The sequence below is a fragment of the Coregonus clupeaformis genome, chromosome 20 (genome assembly GCF_020615455.1).
Source record: "Coregonus clupeaformis isolate EN_2021a chromosome 20, ASM2061545v1, whole genome shotgun sequence".
NCBI lineage: Eukaryota > Metazoa > Chordata > Actinopteri > Salmoniformes > Salmonidae > Coregonus > Coregonus clupeaformis.
Window position 1 is genome coordinate 49,607,771 of NC_059211.1, and position 24,887 is coordinate 49,632,657.

General features: G+C 43.3%; 1 protein-coding gene across 1 annotated transcript; it reads left to right on the top strand.

Annotated features, from left to right (window-relative positions):
- The first annotated feature begins 6,649 nt into the window (after positions 1–6,649).
- Positions 6,650–8,815, top strand: LOC121532727 (C-C motif chemokine 25). Its single transcript, XM_041838513.2, has 5 exons — positions 6,650–6,872; positions 7,377–7,465; positions 8,174–8,291; positions 8,564–8,645; positions 8,735–8,815. The coding sequence occupies exons 2-5, from the start codon at positions 7,402–7,404 to the stop codon at positions 8,753–8,755; spliced, it is 285 nt and encodes a 94-aa protein (XP_041694447.1). The 5' UTR covers positions 6,650–6,872; positions 7,377–7,401; the 3' UTR covers positions 8,756–8,815.
- Positions 8,816–24,887: the final 16,072 nt, after the last annotated feature.

Consider the following 24,887-nt stretch of genomic DNA (forward strand, 5'->3'; position numbering starts at 1 on the left):
GCAACACTTGAGTGGTTTAAGGGAAAACATTTAACTGTCTTGGAATGGCCTAGTCAAAGCCCAGACCTCAATCCAATTGAGAATCTGTGGTTTAACTTAAAGATTGCTGTACACCAGCGGAACCCATCCAACTTGAAGGAGCTGGAGCAGTTTTGCCTTGAAGAATTGGCAACAATTCCAGTGGCTAGATGTGCCAAGCTTATAGAGACATGCCACAAGAGACTTGCAGCTGTAATTGCTGTAAAAGGTGTCTCTACAAAGTATTGACTTGGGGGGAGGGGGAGGGTGAATAGTTATGCACGCTCAAGTTTTCTGTTTTTCTGTCTTATTTCTTGTTTGTTTCACACCAAAAAATATTTTGCATCTTCAAAGTGGTAGGCATGTTGTGTAAATCAAATGATACAAACCCCCAAATAATCCATTTTAATTCCAGGTTGTAAGGCAACAAAATAGGAAAAATGCCAACGTGTGGTGAATACTTTCGCAAGCCACTGTAGACAGAATGAAGGAGCAAAGCCTATCGGTTTTACTGTCGTTTGGTGAAGTGGTTTTCCCAACTTATGTAAAACCTGGGTATGGAGATATGAGGTGAGACCGTATGTACGGAAGCCGTTGAAGTGTTACAATTGTAGAAACTTTGGACACCGTCGTGGAAATTTCAGTACTGAGAGAGACGTGGACAACCATTCAAACGATCAATCTTTATTTAACATCGATTAATTATTGCAATAATGAAGCCGTCGACCACACACTCTGAAGTGTGTGTGCCGAGAGCTTAACTAATAATGAAAAAACAGAGATCTTATATAATTAGGAATACTGAGGCTTTTGTTCTGCTCCTCCAGGCTCTCTCAATTTCGGTTAAACATACACCACATCTTGTCTATGGAATGCAGGTAAATCAATTGTCAGCTCAAGCTATCTCTGTGACCAGCCCAGATTAGCTGCAGGGTGCTGGAGTGGAGACCATAAAACACAGCATTAGTAGGACAGAAATGTCTTACTGTTTGTTAAGTAAATAATTGTTAAATATCCAACAAATCAGGGAAATACTTAATTTTTCTTTCACAACACGTGGCAAGTGTTTTTCTTTCTTTCTTTCTTTTTATTATTTATTTTTTTGGGGGGGGGGAATGGATCAGCTTAATATTGCAGATGCAACGTGGCAAGTGTTTGTCAGAGGAATAAATATGTAGTAGTTGAAGAGTCCGATGAAGCATGTTGTTGTAATTGTGATGGGAATCCGTTCCCGGAGTGCCCTGTACGGATGAAGGAGGTCGCAGTAGCTAGGATCAGGGCCATCCAGCAGGTCTCCTATGTGGAGGCAGTGAAAATAGCTGAAGGAGTGAGTAGAGAAAAGATGGTAGTGGATGTCCCACAGTCTGCAGTGAATGCCATGCAGGAGAAGGATTCCGACATACTAATAGTGAAGAAGGTGGACTTTGTTGCGTTTTATAGCGCAAGTGATAAATTGCACTAGTCAAACTAATAAAAAATTAAATAAGCTAGACATCATTGTGAAGGTGGCAAATAGATTTCTGGATCTCCAGGACTTTACAGCCAAAATGTTACAGGGAGTACTGGATGAAGAGGTTCCCCCGTCCCAGGGACCTGAGCCTGTGTAGGGATCTAAATAGTACAGTTTTTTTGTTTGAAATTCAGGGTAGTGGCGTGAATTTGGTTTGTGTTTATTTTGATTGTTTTTGGTAATTTGCATGATTTGTTCACCCCCCCAACAAATGTGGGGGGTATGTTTTACTACCCGTACAGTAGGTGGCGGCAATACACTGTATGAGTGTAGACTGCCAATAAACCTCAGAGAAGGAGAGAATCTTACCTACACACTGTAGAAGGCTGCAAAGCCGAAACGTCTGTGTACGCTATCCCTGATGCAGTGAAAATAAATACAATATTTGAAAAATGAAGTAAGCTTTATGCAACGTCTTTTTGAGTGCGGACCCATTACACCTTTTGTTTGTCTGAATTTGCGGGTTTTACACACCAGCCAAGCTTCTGGGAGAGCGCGATGGTCCCCTTTTGATTACATGTACATTCCTTCAATCACTCCAGTGACCAGTACCCCTGGACATTGTAATAACGGTACTGGCACTGCACTGACCTGTAAAAGACCTGTAGGGCATTTTGCATTTTCGTGTTTTTTTCTCTTTTTTCTTCTCTTGCATTTCACATGTTTTATTTCAGATCTACACTGCAAAAAATAAATAAAGGGAACACTTAAACAACACAATGTAACTCCAAGTCAATCACACTTCTGTGAAATCAAACTGTCCACGTAGGAAGCAACACTGATTGACAATACATTTCACATGCTGTTGTGCAAATGGAATAGACAACAGGTGGAAATTATAGGCAATTAGCAAGACACCCCCAATAAAAGACTGGTTTTGCAGGTGGTGACCACAGACCACTTCTCAGTTCCTATGCTTCCTGGCTGATGTTTTGGTCACTTTTGAATGCTGGCAGTGCTTTTACTCTAGTGGTAGCATGAGACGGAGTCTACAACCCACACAAGTGGCTCAGGTAGTGCAGCTCATCCAGGATGGTACATCAATGCGAGCTGTGGCAAGAAGGTTTGCTGTGTCTGTCAGCATAGTGTCCAGAGCATGGAGGCGCTACCAGGAGACAGGCCAGTACATCAGGAGACGTGGAGGAGGCCGTAGGAGGGCAACAACCCAGCAGCAGGACTGCTACCTCCACCTTTGTACAAGGAGGAGCAGGAGGAGCACTGCCAGAGCCCTGCAAAATGACCTCCAGCAGGCCACAAATGTGCATGTGTCTGCTCAAACGGTCAGAAACAGACTCCATGAGGGTGGTATGAGGGCCCGACGTCCACAGGTGGGGGTTGTGCTTACAGACCAACACCGTGCAGAACGTTTGGCATTTGCCAGAGAACACCAAGATTGGCAAATTCACCACTGGCGCCCTGTGCTCTTCACAGATGAAAGCAGGTTCACACTGAGCATGTGACAGAGTCTGGAGACGCCGTGGAGAACGTTCTACTGCCTGCAACATCCTCCAGCATGACCGGTTTGGCGGTGGGTCAGTCATGGTGTGGGGTGGCATTTCTTTGGGGGGCCGCACAGCCCTCCATGTGCTCGCCAGAGGTAGCCTGACTGCCATTAGGTACCGAGATGAGATCCTCAGACCCCTTGTGAGACCATATGCTGGTGCGGTTGGCCCTGGGTTCCTCCTAATGCAAGACAATGCTAGACCTCATGTGGCTGGAGTGTGTCAGCAGTTCCTGCAAGAGGAAGGCATTGATGCTATGGACTGGCCCGCCCGTTCCCCAGACCTGAATCCAATTGAGCACATCTGGGACATCATGTCTCGCTCCATCCACCAACGCCACGTTGCACCACAGACTGTCCAGGAGTTGGCAGATGTTTTAGTCCAGGTCTGGGAGGAGATCCCTCAGGAGACCATCCGCCACCTCATCAGGAGCATGCCCAGGCATTGTTGGGAGGTCATACAGGCACGTGGAGGCCACACACACTACTGAGCCTCATTTTGACTTGTTTTAAGGACATTACATCAAAGTTGGATCAGCCTGTAGTGTGGTTTTCCACTTTAATTTTGAGGGTGACTCCAAATCCAGACCTCCATGGGTTGATAAATTTGATTTCCATTGATAATTTTTGTGTGATTTTGTTGTCAGCACATTCAACTATGTAAAGAAAAAAGTATTTAATAAGATTATTTCATTCATTCAGATCTAGGATGTGTTATTTTAGTGTTCCCTTAATTTTTTTGAGCAGTGTATATTACTACCTTTATTGTGCATTGTCGGGAAAGAGCTCGCAAGTTAAGCATTTCCCTGTACTGTTATACACATGTTGTATCCTGTGCATTTGACAATAAAACTTGAAACCTGAAATGCCTTCACTAAAAAGTAGCCTATACAGGCTTAATTTTCCAAATATATATCATCCTGCAGTGAAAGCAGAAACAGCATACATTTTAGGTAAGTTTTCCTTTGGGATTCAATCAATCAATCAATTTTATTTTATATAGCCCTTCTTACATCAGCTAATATCTCGAAGTGCTTTACAGAAACCTAGCCTAAAACCCCAAACAGCTAGTAATGCAGGTGTAGAAGCACGGTGGCTAGGAAAAACTCCCTAGAAAGGCCAAAACCTAGGAAGAAACCTAGAGAGGAACCAGGCTATGAGGGGTGGCCAGTCCTCTTCTGGCTGTGCCGGGTGGAGATTATAACAGAACCATGCCAAGATGTTCAAAAATGTTCATAAGTGACAAGCATGGTCAAATAATAATCAGGAATAAATCTCAGTTGGCTTTTCATAGCCGATCATTAAGAGTTGAAAACAGCAGGTCTGGGACAGGTAGGGGTTCCATAACCGCAGGCAGAACAGTTGAAACTGGAATAGCAGCAAGGCCAGGCGGACTGGGGACAGCAAGGAGTCACCACGGCCGGTAGTCCCGACGTATGGTCCTAGGGCTCAGGTCTCTCAGTTGGCTTTTCATAGCCGATCATTAAGAGTTGAAAACAGCAGGTCTGGGACAGGTAGGGGTTTCGAATCGCAGGCAGAACAGTTGAAACTGGAATAGCAGCAAGGCCAGGCGGACTGGGGACAGCAAGGTGTCAGCATGCCCGGTAGTCCTGACGTATGGTCCTAGGGCTCAGGTTCTCAGAGAGAAAGAGAGAACGAGAGAATTAGAGAGAGCATACTTAAATTCACACAGGACACTGGATAAGACAGGAGAAGTACTCCAGGTATAACCAACTAACCCCAGCCCCCGACACATAAACTACTGCAGCATAAATACTGGAGGCTGAGACAGGAGCGGTCCGGAGACACTGTGGCCCCATCCGAAGAAACCCCGGACAGGGCCAAACAGGAAGGATATAACCCCACCCACTCTGCCAAAGCACAGCCCCCGCACCACCAGAGGGATATCCTCAACCACCAACTTACAATCCTGAGACAAGGCCGAGTATAGCCCACAGAGGTCTCCACCACAGCACAAACCAAGGGGGGGCGCCAACCCAGACAGGAAGATCACGTCAGTAACTCAACCCACTCAAGTGACGCACCCCTCCGAGGGACGGCATGAAAGAGCACCAGCAAGCCAGTGACTCAGCCCCTGTAACAGGGTTAGAGGCAGAGAACCCCAGTGGAGAGAGGGGAACCGGCCTGGCAGAGACAGCAAGGGCTGTTCGTTGCTCCAGAGCCTTAACACCAAAGCATGATTATGCTTATAATAAAGTACATCCTGACCAGCAGTGCATTCTATAAATCATGACTGTAGGCCTAGGGTTCACATGAAAGTGACCCCTATACTCTTGACAAGAAGATTAATAATTTACCTGGAACAATGATCATGTTACTTTTTTTATCCCAACTGTTTTACCATCATTTCTTACAAAACATTTAGTTTCACAATAAACAGAAACTCATACACCTGAAGTTACTGCCAAATTTTGAGATGGGGTTAAAAAAATGCTCCATGCTTTTTGTTCATGGAATTTTTCTTCCTAAGACATTGTTGAGCAATATGTCAAACAGAAGTTGTGTTCTCATGGACATCACTTTTCCCACATTATACAGAATTGTACAGTATATTGCGTAGCTTTTATAGTTTCTAAAGTTCATTAGGGCACAATTTTTTGGGCTAAGGATACCAACAACATTATTGGATGGCAACATATTTCCCACTGTGATATTTGATTTAATTGGCTATATGTAAAGTGTTGACTTTTCTATGGATGCAAATGGGTCATAGAATCACATTTTTAAAGAAAACTATCAAAGATAACAAGACTGGGCGAATTAGAGCATATAACTGGCAGGAAGTCATATTTTCAAGTTGAACAGAAGATATTTACACTTTTATTGTGTCTCAATAACACTTTGCGAAAAGGAGTTACAAGTATTTTCCCAACTACCCATTTGACTGTGGGGAAGCTATTAAAATGAAATATGAATCAAGTTCAGGGTCATCACATTGTGGCTTGTCTTGTCAATATATATATTTTTACAAGTAAGATGGTCTCTAAAGGAAAGGGGTGCATTGATTTTAAATCCAGACTGATGGGACAATTACATTTCAGAACATTATTCAAGTCCCTAAGCAATGTTTTATTAATGTGCATCAACACAAAGAAAAACTGCCACCCAAGACATCATAAATATAATTTTCTTGCCTCAGCCCATAGGTATTGTTATATGTAATATTAGACAATATTTGATTGCAATTCAATGCTTCCTATTTGCTTGTAATTAACTTGTGATTCACTGCAGCTTCAACAACAATGTAAGCTATTTTTGACATAATTGCTTGGGTAAAGATCAGGCATTGGATCTTACATAAACACACAGGCTGGTATTCAATCAATTGCAGACAGTGGGTTTACAGACAGTTCTTTCAGTGCTGTTGTACAAAATATATTCAAAGAGGAGTCTGTGTGTGGTCTGCATTTTCTTGGTTCGAAGGATGTAGTTGATTTTTACAGTTGGTAAATGACTAAAACAAGTCCTGATCCTGTATACTGAGTGCTGGCCCGGCTCCCTGAACCTCAGATCATTCTATAATAGGAAGGAGGGGCCCCATGTAAGCCCTCTTGAGAAGGAAACAGTTCCACAGTTTGTCACTCATCTTTTCACTGGACTGAGCAAAGAAAAACAGGACAGTGGCATTCGATTGTGACTCTTAGTGTTCAAATTGTACCTCTTCCCAGCAATTGTAAAACATACTGTACTACTAGTTGTTATGCGAGAGGAGGTGTGGCTGATTTGAGGTAACAGGATTGGTGGCGAGGTGAATTAGGTATCATATAGCAGCTATAAAACAGCCAAGGGAACTCAACAAGGACATTTCTGCGGAGATACTTTGTAAGTTTTGAGGAGCTTATTTGCGGCATGTTCTGCTTTGTTGATGTGTGTATTTCTTTGTTGAGTGGTTGTCAGGATTGTTTATATGCTGACCTAGTGCTTGTTTACATCCTTGCCTAATGCTGAATTCATACTTCACAAACTTTCGGACTAATACTGTAAACATTATGTACTTTAACATTTCTAACTAATTAAAGACGAGTTTATACAGCTGGCTCAAGAGACAGAGTTTGGCGTAATCTGATTGGTTGTTGATTTTTTAGAACATGGTCAGAGTTTCAGCCAAACAAATGATAGCTGGAGAAAACAGCTGAAGACATCTGGATCTGGTTTATTTGTACCAAGAAGGAAGTGTTTGTAATCAAGGGGTCAGTGTTGAGGTCTAGAATGGGAACATACTGGTATTGTAGAAAGGGTGGTCTCAGTACAAACATCACGTTGACAATGTGGAGGTATTAAAAAGAGAAAGTTTCACTTGCTTTACATCCTGTCCTGTTCTTGCAGCAGACCATACAGCAGCAGTGACACCATGAGGTTCCAGGCTCTGTTCTTTCTCCTGCTCCTGGCATGCATGTACCTCAGTCTGGCTCAAGGTAGGCACCATTAAACAATCTAAGGAATGGTATTCATATTCTGTAGATTCATTATTATGAAGTTTATGTTCACTGAAATTGGTGTAACAGTGTAAAGCAAGCCTATCATGTGTTTTCATTTATTCCCAGTACTTCTTGTAATTTACATATTGTTGAAAATCTACTGTACATAGTAGCCTATACTCCACATTTTGTACACTTAATGCATTGTTGTGTCTGGAGGTATAGTAAACCTCATTGTACCTCTGGAATGGAGAAAGGTTGTTCTATGTATATTTTTTTTACAAACTTCCAATGGTCCATACATTGTCCAGAATAGGAATATTTGGCCTCAAAATAATGTTGATAATTATTTATGGGACAATTTTAGACTGATGTGTTGGGATCTGTCTGTCTCCCCCTCCTTTCAAAACATTGTCTCAAATCGCCTGGCACCAGATTTCACAACACTTTGACAGTAGTGTACATAGCTCATATACAACTTCAAGCAGCTTAAATATGAAGTCCTTTTGATGTCTCTTGCACACATCTGCAATACCTTCACTCATTATTCTTTCTAAAATTACAGAAAGTAATCATTACACTATTTTGCTATTACAATTGCACAATTCAAACCATTTGCTACTGAAATATCACTACATTACAGGATGTCATGGCTCAGCACAAGAAGAGATTGTAACCATTTAACTTCCTTATGCTTGTTGTTAGGGTCGTATGAGAACTGCTGTCTGAGGCATGTTACTGGCCTGAAGAAGAGCACCAAGAGGAACGTTGTACACTACAGGATACAGGAAACAGATGGAGGCTGCAACATCAAGGCCGTTGTGTGAGTGTGTTGCAACATGTCCTCACCTTCTGTAGGCCTACCCTTTAGCACAATTAAGTGTCCAAATAAAATCAAAGCCACACATAAATCAATCATTGTGACACTGGTATGAAAATGTCCTCAAGTTACATGTCAAGAGGACTTGTTGACAGAGAAATATTAAATATTTAGTTTTCCTTTTTTTCTCCTCATAGAATGTGAATCAATACTGGGTATGAGTGTCTAATCAATAAATACATATATATCTCCCACCATGTGTCTCATATCCATAGGTTCGTACTGAAGAAAGGGAAGACTGTTTGTGCCAATCCCAGCCACAAATGGGTACAGCATCTGATGACTGTTGTCAATAAGGTACACTCTTATAACGACATTATTTTGTAAATTAATGTATGTTTGACAAGTTTCCAGTACCTAATTATGGCCTTTTTTTTCATCCATAGACTCCTGGGAATAGGGAATGAGGGGATGTAGTTGATCAGTTGCTTCGTTGGAGGATCTTTCAACCAGTGTATGCCAATTTCCAAAAATAGGACAGTCATATCATCCTGTAACTAGAATGTGAATTGTGAATCATTATATTGCTCATTATATTACAGTTTGGCTTGATGAGTTTATATTACATGCTTTTGGGAGGATACCTGAGATTCAATGGTTTAGATGGCTGTTAGCATGAGGTGCCTGCTAGTAATGAGCCACGGCAGCTTAGCATTATTGTGATTGGGGGTATTCACCGTCCTCGTGGGTACCGGAAATCCCCCAAAAGTCCCCACAAGGATAGTCAAATAAGAAACAGGGTTAGGGTTAAGGTTAGGGTTAGGGTTAGGGGTTAGGGAAAATAGGATTTTAAATGGAAAAAATGTTTAGGTGGGGGGGGGGGGGCAGAATGCATGGAAAAGCTACAATGACTATTTTGTTAAACCTTGATACACTACATGAAAAAGTATGTGGATACCTGCTCGTCGAACATCTCATTCCAAAATCATGGGCATTAATATGGAGTTGGTCCCCCCTTTGCTGCTATAACAGCCTTCACTCTTCTGGGAAGGCTTTCCACTATATGTTGGAACCTTGCTGCAGGGACTTGCTTCAATTCAGCCACAATAACAAATGTGAGGTCGGCACTGATGTTGGGCGATTAGGCCTGGCTCGCAGTCGACGTTCCAATTCATCCCAAAGGTGTTCAATGGGGTTGAGGTCAGGGCTCTGTGCAGGCCAGTCAAGTTCTTCCACAACGATCTCGACAAACCATATCTATATGGACCTCGCTTTGTGCAAGGGGGCATTGTCATGCTAAAACAGGAAAGGGCCTTCTGTAAACTGCTGCCACAAAGTTGGAAGCACAGAATCGTCTAGAATGTCATTGTATGCTGTAGTGTTAAGATTTCGCTTCACTAGACCTAAGGGGCCTAGCCCGAACCATGAACAACAGCCCCAGACCATTATTCCTCCTCCACCAAACTTTACAGTTGGCACTATGCATTGGGGCAGGTATCGTTCTCCTGGCGTCCGCCAAACCCAGATTCGTCCGTTGGACTGCCAGATGGTGAAGCGTGATTCATCACTCCAGAGAATGCATTTCAGTTCTCCAGAGTCCAATGGTGGCGAGCTTTACACCACTCCAGCTGATGCTTGGCATTGCGCATGGTGATCTTATGCTTGTGTTCGGCTGCTCAGCCATGGAAACCAATTTCATGAAGCTCCCAACAAACAGTTATTGTGCTGATTTTGCTTCCAGAGGCAGTTTGGAACTCGGTAGTGAGTGTTGCAACCGAAGACATACGATTTTTACGCGCTGTGCGCTTCAGCACTTGGTGGTCCGTTCTGTGAGCTTGTGTGGCCTACCACTTCTTGGCTGAGTTGTTGCTCCTAGACGTTTCCACTTCACAATAACAGCACTTACAGTTGACCGGGGCAGCTCTAGCAGGGTAGAAATTTGACAAACTGACTTGTTGGAAAGGTGGCATCCTATGACGGTGCCATGTTGAAAGTCACTGAGCTCTTCAGTAAGGCCATTCTACTGCCAATGTTTGTCTATGGAGATTGCATGGCTATGTGCTCGATTTTATATACCTGTCAGCAACGGGTGTGGCTGAAATAGCCGAATCCACTAATTTGAAGGGGTGTCCACAGACTTTTGCATATATAGTGTATTTTTCTATCAGTACTATATGTTAAAAACAATATTTGTATAACTTCACATTTGTAATAAAGCAAAAAATTATAACAAAATGTTTATTAGCCTCATACATATTCATGTATTTATCAATTCAGGATTTGTTCACCTGTCCATATCAATAATCTCCCCTTAGATGTCTTCATACTCATACTTTTCATTTTTATGATTCTAAGGACACCTCATTGCACACTACCTGTGCGTTAACTCTTTATACACATTTCATTTGAAAAAGAAAACAGACAATTGCTTCACGCCTCAAATATTTTGCTCCTCTTATTGCCTTCGGCATTAACCTACTTGAGTTCTTTGAAGCTTAGTAGTTGTAATGCCACATACTTACCTAAAATGTGATATGATGGGCAGAGAATCAATCACAGTTTATACATGCTCATTCTTGCTCCAGTTTCCATTTTACAGTGAGTATGATGCTCCAGGAGAAATCTCTTAACTCCTCACCCTCAGTGTGACAGCAAGGCTCCAATATGCTGCAGGGGACTAGGTTCCCATGGGAAGATGAATGATTACACGGTGAGGCATAAATACAAATATGTCACATTTTGTTTGAAAGCATACAAGCTTCTTTCCCAGGACAGGGCAAATCAAATCAAAGTTTATTGGTTGCGTACACAGATTTGCAGATGTTATCGCAGGGTTTTCTAATGATCAATTTGCCTTTTAAAATGATAAACTTGGATTAGCAAACACAACGTGCCATTGGAACACAGGACTGATGGTTGCTGATAATGGGTCTCTGTACGCCTATGTAGATATTCCATTAAAAATCAGCCGTTTCCAGCTACAATAGCCATTTACAACATTAACAATGTCTACACTGTATTTCTGATCAATTTGATGTCATTTTATTGGACAAAAAAAATTGCTTTTCTTTTGAAAACAAGGACATTTCTAAGTGACCCCAAACTTTTGAACGGTAGTGTACATTCTCCATAAAGCATTCTGTAGCTAGCTAGCTTTATGGGGGGTAATCCACATAACCTAAAACCCAACAAAAATAACTTAATAGAACCTATATCCCACTCCTCACTTCAATCTTCCATATCTCCCTCCCCAGGCTCTGGGGCCTGAGAGGGTATCACTGCTCGTGACAGCGCCTCATGTAATTCCTTCTGTGAGAAATCTTTTAGTCCCAGGAACCGCTCTGCCGCATCCACAATAATGTCCATCTTCCTGGACTTCCCCTCCGCTTTAGCCGTGCCATTGATCACCATTGCCATAAAAATCACAAAGTCCAGCTTCTTTACACGTAACATCCCTGGATCCTGGTTGTGGGAAACCAACTCTGCAGCCTGCATTGAAGGCCTTCCCAACACCATTGAGTCCTCAAGAGTACCTCCACCCTTTTGACAGCCTCTGCATATGAAATCCTCTGGACAGCCCTGACTTCGGCAACCTCATTCTCTTTCGCCCTCGTCGGGCACTCCAAAGATGTAGTTTCATGCTTTCCACCACACTTCACAGCTTCTTCTTAGCATACACCATGACCTTCTTTTCCACAACTTCTACCAGTGGAGGCTGCTGAGGGGAGGACAGCTCATATTAATGGCCGGAACTGCACAAATGGAATGGCATCAAACACATGGAAACCATGAAACCAACTGTTTGATGTAGCTGATACCATTCCACTGATTCCGCTCCAGCCAACAACACGAGCCAGTCCTCCACAATTAAGGTGCCACCAACCTCCTGTGACTTCTACATCTCGGATTTCTCCGCCTGCAGACAATCTCTACATGTCCGAACATTCTACACTGTTTACACTGCAACGGCTTATAAATTAAAGCTCTTACAGGAAAGTCCACATACCCCAGCTTCACTCGGGTTGGGAGGGACTCCACATAAAAAAACACAAGAATAGACAAGATCTTCTCTCTCTTGCCATTGACCCCATCCTCTGAGCATCAACCACTCCAGGAATACTCTTCAGCTCCTCGATGCCCACTTCCTCCGAGACTCCAGCAATTACTCCCTTGACAGGTGCTCCTCTTCTTAGCTCAAAGCACGATACAGCATGGTCATCAATTTGCCTAATCCCCAACACACGCTTCCTCTGTTCAGCAGAAACACAAAAAATAAATATCAGCCCATTCCTCCTGACCCTCACCGACTCCACTTTACCCACACCTCTCTCCACCATCTTGGATACTTCCAACGGATTGACAATTCGGGCCCCAACTCTCCCATAAACCGGACTCCCACCAGATATGATGAGATACTCTCCACACTAGGCGTCTTCTTTTCCATCCCAACTTTGCTTATTTTCACGTTCTTTTGGACAGAGGTCCATTCTTCCTTACTTCCACCGCCATCCGATTCGTATATTCCACATCCGCCTCCGCCATCCTTCCTTCATCCGAATCTGTGCTCTCATCTTCTCCCGATGCGCTATCAAACTCCATTGTTCCTCCTCAGAAGCATTTAGCCCAGTGGTAACCCACTGTAGCGCTAATCTGTTTTCTCGTTTTCAAATTCCAGCCCTTACCTTATGATACATTAATTCAGTACATCCTCCTCTGTCAATGAAATTTTCTTCATGCTATTTTAATCAAAATTTGCGCTGACTGTTCAACAGTATCAAGTTACTTTTCAGTGTGTTCCCAACAATCTGAACCTAGTAAGCAAAATTACATTTATAATACTATTTTCCAGATGTTGAAGTTAGGTTAATTTTAGGTTCTGAATGAAAGATGAAAAGATTGGTTTTCAGGAAGTTTAAAATATGTATTTTCCAGATGTTGAAAATAAAACATTTTTCGGACATTGAAAATACGTATTTTCAGGACGTTGAAATCAGGTTCATTTTCGGTTCTGAATGATTGTTGAAAAGACTTTCTCTACTTTTTTGTACTGTACTGTAATGTACTGCACTCTGCTGTGCTCTACTGCAGTGGTTCTAAAACCTCTCCTCGGGGACCCCCAGATGTTTCACAATTTTGCTGTAGCTCTGAACTAGCTATTCAAGAGCTTGAGGATTAGCTGACAAATTGAATCAGGTGTGCTAGCTCTGGAATTAATCAATTACATGGAACGGCCTGGGGTCCCCACGGAGAGGTTTGAGAACGCTACTCTACTGTACTGTACTGTTCTGTACTGTACTGTACTGTGCTGTCCAAACTTGTGAAACATAGATGCTTATTATTGGTTCAGATTTGGTCCAGTCCGGACAAATCTGAACCAATCACAGACATCTACAGTACCAGTCAAAAGTTTGGACACACCTACTCATTCAAGGTTTTTTATTTATTTTTTACTATTTTCTACATTGTAGAATAATAGTGAAAACATAAAAACTATGAAATAACACATATGGAATCATGTAGAAAACCAACAAGTATTAAACAAATGAAAATATATTTTATATTTGAGATTCTTCAAATAGCCACCCTTGGCCTTGATGACAGCTCTGCACACTCTTGGCATTCTCTCAACCAGCTTCACCTGGAATTCTTTTCCAACAGTCTTGAAGGAGTTTCCACATATGCTGAGCACATGTTGGCTGATTTTCCTTCACTCTGCCGTCCGACTCATCCCAAACCATCTCAACTGGGTTGAGGTCGGGGGATTGTGGAGGCCAGGTCATCTGATGCAGCACTCCATCACTCTCCTTCTTGGTAAAATAGCCCTTACACAGCCTGGAGGTGTGTTGGGTCATTGTCCTGTTGAAAAACAAATGATTGTCCCACTAAGCCCAAACCAGATGGGATGGCGTATCGCTGCAGAATGCTGTGGTAGCCATGCTGGTAGCCATGCTGGTTAAGTGTGCCTTGAATTCTAAATAAATCACAGACAGTGTCACCAGCAAAGCACCCCCACACCATAACACCTCCTCCTCCATGCTTTACGGTGGGAACTACACATGCGGAGATCATCCGTTCACCCACACCGCGTCTCACAAAGACATGGCGATTGGAACCAAAAATCTCGAATTTGGACTCCAGACCATAGGACACATTTCCACCGATCTAATGTCCATTGCTCGTGTTTCTTGGCCCAAGCAGGTCTCTTCTTCTTATTGGTGTCCTTTAGTAGTGGTTTCTTTGCAGCAATTCGACCATGAAGGCCTGATTCACAGTCTCCTCTGAACAGTTGATGTTGAGATGTGTCTGTGACTTGAACTCTGTGAAGCATTTATTTGGGCTGCAATTTCTGAGGCTGGTAACTCTAATGAACTTATCCTCTGCAGCAGAGGTAACTCTGGGTCTTCCATTCCTTTGGCAGTCCTCATGAGAGCCAGTTTCATCATAGCGCTTAATGGTTTTTGCGACTGCACTTGAAGAAACTTTCTGCACCACAGACTGTCCAGGAGTTGGCGGATGGTTTAGTCCAGGTCTGGGAGGAGATCCCTCAGGAGACCAACCGCCACCTCATCAGGAGCATGCCCAGGCATTGTAGGTAGGTCATACAGGCACGTGGAGGCCACACACACTACTGAGCCTCATTTTGACTTGTTTTAAGGACATTACATCAAAGTTGGATCAGCCTGTAGTGTGGTTTTCCACTTTAATTTTGAGGGTGACTCCAAATCCAGACCTCCATGGGTTGATAAATTTGATTTCCATTGATAATTTTTGTGTGATTTTGTTGTCAGCACATTCAACTATGTAAAGAAAAAAGTATTTAATAAGATTATTTCATTCATTCAGATCTAGGATGCGTTGTTTAAGTGTTCCCTTAATTTTTTTTAGCAGTGTATATCATTAGGCTGTATGTATTTTTTTTATATAGGCCTATTTTAAATGTATATTTTTGTAGCGTCACCAGCTTTATTGCAAAAATAAACAAATATACAGACATACATACATTTAAGCTACATATTCATTTGACAGAGGTAATAAACTGCCCATTGATCAGCACAGCAATTGACCATGTTTGCAAAACAAGTGTTTCTGAGCTTATATCACTAATCCACAGATAAGCTAACAGTTACATAAATCAGGAATGGAGACAGGCTCTATAGAACTCTATATATGAGTGACTATGTACAACGCACCACAACCTGTTGTTATGTTGGGCACCTTTTTGCTCAATGACATGTATTGCTAAAATAAAGGTTTAAGGAAATACAGGCAGGCACCACATTACTACAAGACAAAACAGCTTGCTCAATCAAGATGATGATCTTGTAAGTATAAACGCAAAGCTTGCTTCATGTAATTTTTTTAAAAGCTTGAAACGGTAGTGGAATAGGATTAGTGTGGTGTGTGAAGAATCCAATACTGTAACTTGTATGCGGTACAAATCACATTATTGTGGGAGCACCTCCTCTAGGAGCATGAATTAGGTCTTTTTAGAAGGGTTGAATCCCAAGCAACCTGCATACATATTGTTGGAAGTAAAATCAACCAACATAGCTACTGTAGTAGCTCAAAGCTTTGCTGGAAAACCTTGGTAGAGCTTTGATGGAGTAGGCATTGTGATGCTCATGTGAATTTCCTTTATTTTTCAGCTTCAGACCAATGCCTACTTCTCACTTAAAACATAGGTTTTTGTTTTTATATACAGTGTAATGGTGTGTATAGACAGTATGGACAGTATATTAATAGAAAAGGTGTTTACAGAAGTGATAATGCCCTCGAAGCCGGTGTTTGGAGGATATATTGGCACGGGTGTTCATCGAGGGCCGGCAAACCGTGCCAATATATCCTCCAAACACCGGCTTCGAAGGCATTATCACTTTTATACAACGGGTTACCAACATATTCAAATAACGATTGACATATTTTCATTAAAAACTTTATTTTGATGAATTTAATCATACTATTTCATCCTTCCACAAGATATAGTCCCGGCACAAATCTAGGGTTGCTACCCAAGCCAGCTGGTCGTTCATTCTATCGGTTCTGTTTCCAGTCGTTCAGTCTTTTTGTTCTGTATCTATGGACGCGACCCAGTCGCTCGTTCTAAATGTTCCATTGTCAAACTGGCTGGCAACGTTCTTATCCCTTGCTTGTTAGCTAGCCAACTACAGCTAACTTACAGTCACGTCAAAAAGTGTAGCCAGAATAACAGAAAAGTAGCTGCATTTGCATTTGTTTGCTGTTATCTAGTGACATTTATTTGGATACATCCATAACAATGAGCTAATGAGGCACAATTTTGCCTGGCACAGAAAATGTGCTCACTAGTCAGGACACTGTTATTCAGAGGAGCTAGCCAACAACACAGCTAAAATAATCACTTCAAACTCAAGCTGGAAAGACTGCAAACTAGCTGCACTTCGTTTAGTTGTACCTTTTTTCAATTGATATTTCTTTGTATATATCCATGAAAATTTTGCTAGCTGATTCATGATTTCGACTGGCTGAGAAACGCTGCCTGCCTGTCTCGTCCCGAGTCGTTCATTACTATGGGACTGCTGGAGATCGAATTTGAATATTGAAACAATGTTGCAAATGTCAGAGAGACAGACAGCAAGGTTTATACAAATCTCCGCTGTTAAACTAAATGTTAGTCTAAAAGAAATGTGAGATAATGTCTAGATGCTTTTTATAGTGGAGATCAAGTTTATAAATTGCCTGGCTGGGTTGATAAGACAGTGGATTGGGCAGTCAGATGGAAAAGTGTAAATAGGCATTTTAATGTCATAGATTTAGCTGGTGGTAACTTGTGGAATAGACACCGGCTGGAATGCGGTTTTAACCAATCAGCATTCAGGATTAGACCCACCCGTTGTATAAATAGGATTAGCCATGACTAGAATACAGCAACTACATATAAAGGGGGTAAAACAGTATGTAAACATTATTAAAGTGATCAGTGTTCAATGACTCTATGTACATAGGGAAGCAGTCTCTAAGGTGCAGGGTAGCGTGCGGGTGGTAGCCGGCTAGTAACAATGACTAAGATTCAGGGAAGGGTACTGGGTAGAGGCTGGCTAGTGATGACTGTTTAACAGTCTGATGGCCTGGATATAGAAACTGTGTATCAGTCTCTAGGTCCCAGCTTTGATGCACCTGTACTTTCTCCGTCTTCTAGATGGTAGCTGGGTGAACAGGCCGTGGTTCCGGTGGCTGAGGACCTTGAGGACCTTCTTGGCCTTCCAGTGACACCGGTTGCTGTAGATGTCCTGGAAGGCAAGCAGTGTGCCCCCCGTGATGCGATGGGCTGACCGCACCATCCTCTGGAGAGCCATGCGGTTGCGGACATATCACTTTCTACACATACAGTGAGGAGAACAAGTATTTGATACACTGCAGATTTTGCAGGTTTTCCTACTTACAAAGCATGTAGAGGTCTCTAATTTTCATCATAGGTACACTTCAACTGTGAGAGACGGAATCTAAAACAAAAATCCAGAAAATCACATTGTATGATTTTTAAGTAATTAATTTGCATTTTATTGCATGACATAAGTATTTGATACATCAGAAAAGCAGAACTTAATATTTGGTACAGAAACCTTTGTTTGCAATTACAGAGATCATACGTTTCCTGTAGGTTTTGACCAGGTTTGCACACACTGCAGCAGGGATTTTGGCCCACTCCTCCATACAGACCTTCTCCAGATCCTTCAGGTTTCAGGGCTGTCGCTGGGCAATACAGACTTTCAGCTCCCTCCAAAGATTTTCTATTGGGTTCAGGTCTGGAGACTGGATAAGCCACTCCAGGACCTTGAGATGCTTCTTACGGAGTCACTCCTTAGTTGCCCTGGCTGTGTGTTTTGGGTCGTTGTCATGCTGGAAGACCCAGCCACGACCATCTTCAATGCTCTTACTGAGGGAAGGAGGTTGTTGGCCAAGATCTCGCGATACATGGCCCCATCCATCCTCCCCTCAATACGGTGCAGTCGTCCTGTCCCCTTTGCAGGAAAGCATCCCCAAAGAATGATGTTTCCACCTCCATGCTTCACGGTTGGGATGGTGTTCTTGGGGTTGTACTCATCCTTCTTCTTCCTCCAAACACGGCGAGTGGAGTTTAGACCAAAAAGCTCTATTTTTGTCTCATCAGACCACATTACCTTCTCCCATTCCTCCTCTGGATCATCCATATGGTCATTGGCAAACTTCAGACGGGCCTGGACATGCACTGGCTTGAGCAGGGGGACCTTGTGTGCGCTGCAGGATTTTAATCCATGATGGCGTAGTGTGTTACTAATGGTTTTCTTTGAGACTGTGGTCCCAGCTCTCTTCAGGTCATTGACCAGGTCCTGCCGTGTAGTTCTGGGCTGATCCCTCACCTTCCTCATGATCATTGATGCCCCACAAGTTGAGATTTTGCATGGAGCCCCAGACCGAGGGTGATTGACCGTCATCTTGAACTTCTTCCATTTTCTAATTATTGCGTCAACAGTTGTTGCCTTCTCACCAAGCTTCTTGCCTATTGTCCTGTAGCCCATCCCAGCCTTGTGCAGGTCTACAATTTTATCCCTGATGTCCTTACACAGCTCTCTGGTCTTAGCCATTGTGGAGAGGTTGGAGTCTGTTTGATTGAGTGTGTGGACAGGTGTCTTTTATACAGGTAACGAGTTCAAACAGGTGCAGTTAATACAGGTAATGAGTGGAGAACAGGAGGGCTTCTTAAAGAAAAACTAACAGGTCTGTGAGAGCCGGAATTCTTACTGGTTGGTAGGTGATCAAATACTTACAGTGGGGGAAAAAAGTATTTAGTCAGCCACCAATTGTGCAAGTTCTCCCACTTAAAAAGATGAGAGAGGCCTGTAATTTTCATCATAGGTACACGTCAACTATGACAGACAAAATTAGAGAAAAAAAATCCAGAAAATCACATTGTAGGATTTTTTATGAATTTATTTGCAAATTATGGTGGAAAATGAGTATTTGGTCAATAACAAAAGTTTCTCAATACTTTGTTATATACCCTTTGTTGGCAATGACACAGGTCAAACGTTTTCTGTAAGTCTTCACAAGGTTTTCACACACTGTTGCTGGTATTTTGGCCCATTCCTCCATGCAGATCTCCTCTAGAGCAGTGATGTTTTGGGGCTGTCGCTGGGCAACACAGACTTTCAACTCCCTCCAAAGATTTTCTATGGGGTTGAGATCTGGCTAGGCCACTCCAGGACCTTGAAATGCTTCTTACGAAACCACTCCTTCGTTGCCCGGGCGGTGTGTTTGGGATCATTGTCATGCTGAAAGACCCAGCCACGTTTCATCTTCAATGCCCTTGCTGATGGAAGGAGGTTTTCACTCAAAATCTCACGATACATGGCCCCATTCATTCTTTCCTTTACACGGATCAGTCGTCCTGGTCCCTTTGCAGAAAAACAGCCCCAAAGCATGATGTTTCCACCCCCATGCTTCACAGTAGGTATGGTGTTCTTTGGATGCAACTCAGCATTCTTTGTCCTCCAAACACGACGAGTTGAGTTTTTACCAAACAGTTCTATTTTGGTTTCATCTGACCATATGACATTCTCCCAATCCTCTTCTGGATCATCCAAATGCACTCTAGCAAACTTCAGACGGGCCTGGACATGTACTGGCTTAAGCAGGGGGACACGTCTGGCACTGCAGGATTTGAGTCCCTGGCGGCGTAGTGTGTTACTGATGGTAGGCTTTGTTACTTTGGTCCCAGCTCTCTGCAGGTCATTCACTAGGTCCCCCCGTGTGGTTCTGGGATTTTTGCTCACCGTTCTTGTGATCATTTTGACCCCACGGGGTGAGATCTTGCGTGGAGTCCCAGATCGAGGGAGATTATCAGTGGTCTTGTATGTCTTCCATTTCCTAATAATTGCTCCCACAGTTGATTTCTTCAAACCAAGCTGCTTACCTATTGCAGATTCAGTCTTCCCAGCCTGGTGCAGGTCTACAATTTTGTTTCTGGTGTCCTTTGACAGCTCTTTGGTCTTGGCCATAGTGGAGTTTGGAGTGTGACTGTTTGAGGTTGTGGACAGGTGTCTTTTATACTGATAACAAGTTCAAACCGGTGCCATTAATACAGGTAACGAGTGGAGGACAGAGGAGCCTCTTAAAGAAGAAGTTACAGGTCTGTGAGAGCCAGAAATCTTGCTTGTTTGTAGGTGACCAAATACTTATTTTCCACCATAATTTGCAAATAAAATCATTAAAAATCCTACAATGTGATTTTCTGGAATAGTTGACGTGTACCTATGATGAAAATTACAGGCCTCTCTCATTTTTTTTTTTTAACCAGGTAAGCCAGTTGAGAACAAGTTCTCATTTACAACTGCGACCTGGCCAAGATAAAGCAAAGCAGTGCGATAAAAACAACAACACAGAGTTACATATGGGGTAAAAAAACATAAAGTCAAACAATACAACAGAAAATATATATACAGTGTGTGCAAATGTTATGGAGGTAAGGCAATAAATAGGCTATAGTGCAAAATAATTACAATTAGTATTAACACTGGAATGCTAGCTGTGCAAGAGATTATGTGCAAATAGAGATACTGGGGTGCAAAAGAGCAAAATAAATAACAATATAGGGATGAGGTAGTTGGGTGGGCTAATTTCAGATGGGCTGTGTACAGGTGCAGTGATCGGTAAGGTGCTCTGACAACTGATGCTTAAAGTTAGTGAGGGAGATAAGAGTCTCCAGCTTCAGAGATTTTTGCAATTCGTTCTAGTCATTGGCAGCAGAGAACTGGAAGGAATGGCGGCCAAAGGAGGTGTTGGCTTTGGGAATGACCAGTGAGATATACCTGCTGGAGCGCAGACTACGGGTGGGTGCTGCTATGGTGAGCTAAGATAAGGCGGGGATTTGCCTAGCAGTGATTTATAGATGGCCTGGAGCCAGTGGGTTTGACGACGAACATGTAGTGAGGACCAGCCAACAAGAGCGTACAGGTCACAGTGGTGGGTAGTGTATGGGGCTTTGGAGACAAAACGGATGGCACTGTGATAGACTACATCCAATTTGCTGAGTAGAGTGTTGGAGGCTATTTTGTAAATGACATCGCCGAAGTCAAGGATCGGTAGGATAGTCAGTTTTACGAGGACATGTTTGGCAGGCTTTGTTGCGAAATAGGAAGCCGATTCTAGATTTAACTTTGGATTGGAGATTCTTAATGTGAGTCTGGAAGGAGAGTTTACAGTCTAACCAGACACCTAGGTATTTGTAGTTGTCCACATACTCTAGGTCAGACCCGTCGAGAGTGGTGATTCTAGTCGGGTGGGCGGATGCCAGCAGCGTTCGATTGAAGAGCATGCATTTAGTTTTACTAGTGTTTAAGAGCAGTTGGAGGCTACTGAAGGAGTGTTGTATGGCATTGAAGCTCGTTTGGAAGTTTGTTAACACAGTGTCCAATGAAGGGCCAGATGTATACAAAATGGTGTCGTCTGCGTAGAGGTGGATCTGAGAGTCACCAGCAGCAAGAGCGACATCATTGATATACACGGAGAAAAGTGTCGGCCCAAGAATTGAACCCTGTGGCACCCCCATAGAGACTGCCATAGGTCCAGACAACAGGTCCTCCGATTTGACACACTGAACTCTATCTGAGAAGTAGTTGAACCAGGCGAGGCAGTCATTTGAGAAACCAAGGCTATTTAGTCTGCCAATAAGAATGCAGTGTTTGACAGAGTCGAAAGCCTTGGCCAGGTCGATGAAGACGGCTGCACAGTACTGTCTATTATCAATCGCGGTTATAATATCGTTTAGGACCTTGAGCGTGGCTGAAGTGCACCCATGACCAGCTCGGAAACCGGATTGCATAGCGGAGAAGGTACGGTGGTATTCGAAATGGTCGGTGATCTGTTTGTTAACTTGGCTTTCAAATACTTTCGAAAGGCAGGGCAGGATGGATATAGGTCTGTAACAGTTTGGGTCTAGAGTGTCACCCCCTTTGAAGAGGGGGATGACCGCGGCAGCTTTCCAATCTCTGGGGATCTCAGATGTTACGAAAGAGAGGTTGAACAGACTAGTAATAGGGGTTGCGACAATTTCGGCGGCTAGTTTTAGAAAGGGTCCAGATTGTCTAGCCCAGCTGATTTGTAGGGGTCCAGATTTTGCAGCTCTTTCAGAACATCAGCTGTCTGAATTTGTGTGAAGGAGAAGCGGGGGGCATGGGCAAGTTGCAGCGGAGGGTGCAGAGTTGGTGGCCGGGGTAGTGGTAGCCAGGTGGAAAGCATGGCCAGCCGTAGCAAAATGCTTGTTGAAATTCTCGATTATTGTAGATTTATCGGTGGTGATAGTGTTTCCTAGCCTCAGTGCAGTGGGCAGCTGGGAGGAAGTGCTCTTATTCTCCATGGACTTTACAGTGTCCCAAATTTTTTTGGAGTTAGTGCTACAGGATGCACATTTCTGTTTGAAAAAGTTAGCCTTTGCTTTCCTGACTGCTTGTGTATATTGGTTCCTAACTTCCCTGAAAAGTTGCATATCGCAGGGGCTATTTGATGCTAATGCAGTACGCCACAGGATGTTTTTGTGCTGGTCAAAGGCAGTCAAGTCTGAGGAGAACCAGGGGCTATATCTGTTCTTAGTTCTGTATTTTTTGAATGGGGCATGTTTATTTAAGATTGAGAGGAAATTACTTTTAAAGAACAACCAGGCATCCTCTACTGACGGAATGAGATCTATATCCATCCAGGATACCTGGGCCAGGTCAATTAGGAAGGCCTGCTCGCTAAAGTTTTTTAGGGAGCGTTTGACAGTGATGAGGGGTGGTCGTTTGACCGCGGACCCGTTACGGACGCAGGCAATAAGGCAGTGATCGCTGAGATCCTGGTTGAAGACAGCTGAGGTGTATTTAGAGGGTAAGTTAGTCAGGATGATATCTATGAGGGTACCCATGTTTACGGATTTAGGGTTGTACCTGGTAGGTTCGTTGATAATTTGCGTGAGATTGAGGGCATCTAGTTTGGATTGTAGGATGGCCGGGGTATTAAGCATATCCCAATTTAGGTCACCAAGCAGTACGAACTCTGAGGATAAATGGGGGGCAATCAATTCACATATGGTGTCCAGGGCACAGCTGGGGGCTGAGGGGGGTCTGTAGCAAGCGGCAACAGTGAGAGACTTATTTCTGGAAAGGTGGATTTTTAGAAGTAGAAGCTCAAACTGTTTGGGCACAGACCTGGATAGTATGACAGAGCTCTGCAGGCTATCTCTACAGTAGATTGCAACTCCACCCCCTTTGGCAGTTCTATCTAGACGGAAAATGTTATAGTTGGGGATGGAAATTTCAGAATTTTTGGTGGCCTTCCTAAGCCAAGATTCAGACACTGCTAGAACATCAGGGTTGGCGGAGTGTGGTAACGCAGTGAATAACTCAAACTTAGAAAGTAGACTTCTGATATTTACATGCAGGAAACCAAGGCTTTTGCGATTACAGAAGTCAGCAAATGATAGCGCCTGGGGAGTAGGAGTGATACTGAGGGCTGCAGGGCCTGGGTTAGCCTCTACATCACCAGAGGAACAGAGGAGGACTAGAATAAGGATACGGCTAAAGGCTTTAAGAACTGGTCTTCTAGTGTGTTGGGTACATAGAATAAAGGGGGCAGATTTCCGGGCGTTGTAGAAAAGATTCAGGGCATTATGTACAGACAACGATATGGAAGGATATGAGTAAAGTGGAGGTAAACCTAAGCGTTGGGTAACAATGAAAGAGATAGCATCACTGGAGGCACCAATTGAGTCGGTCTCCGCGTGTATGGGGGGTGGGACAAAGGAGCTATCTAAGGCAGGTTTAGCTGGGCTGGGGGATCTACAGTGAAATAGTACAATTAGAAATAACCGAAACAACAATAAGCTAACCATATTGAGATGGGAGAGAGGCATAAAACAATCACAGGTGTAATTTGAGAGAGCTAAGACAACAGCTGGTAATGACGACACAGTTTGGGCTGAGGCTAAACATAAACAGGATGCGGTACCGTAAAAAGGAACAGTCCAGCAGACATCAGCTGAATAGCTGAGTTATCATAAGGTCCGGTGAACAGCAATAGGATAGTTCGGAGGTAGTTCGGGGGCTGCTAAAGCACTAGCGAGCAAGAGGCCACGGCTAGCGTGTGCTAGCTGGCCGGGGCTAGCAGATGGAATCTTTGTGGTCGACGTCGTAACCACATCAGACGATTTCGTCAGCAGACCAGTCGTGTAGGATCGGCGGGGCTCCGTTTCAACACTAGGTGGTCCCGTCCGGTTGACAGAGAGGTAGATAGCCGGGAGATGGGCCTAGCTCAGGATGATTAGCCAGACCACAACGTCCATTTTGTTGCAGCTAGCTGGTAGCGATGAATCCGGAGTTAAAGGTCCAGTGATTCAGTGATTCCGGCAGAAAAACTGATATGTTCTGGGTCGATAACGCGCTGTGCAGACTGGCCAAATAATAGTCCAGACTAGAGCTGGCTGGTGAGTGGTGCAGGCAGTGGCGGCTCCTGAAAAAATTCTCAGGAGGGGCAATTTTTCTGATGATTTAGGTGACCTACACACATTTTAAAAAAGATATGTCCAGCAACAACATGAAGACAGGGGCAGCA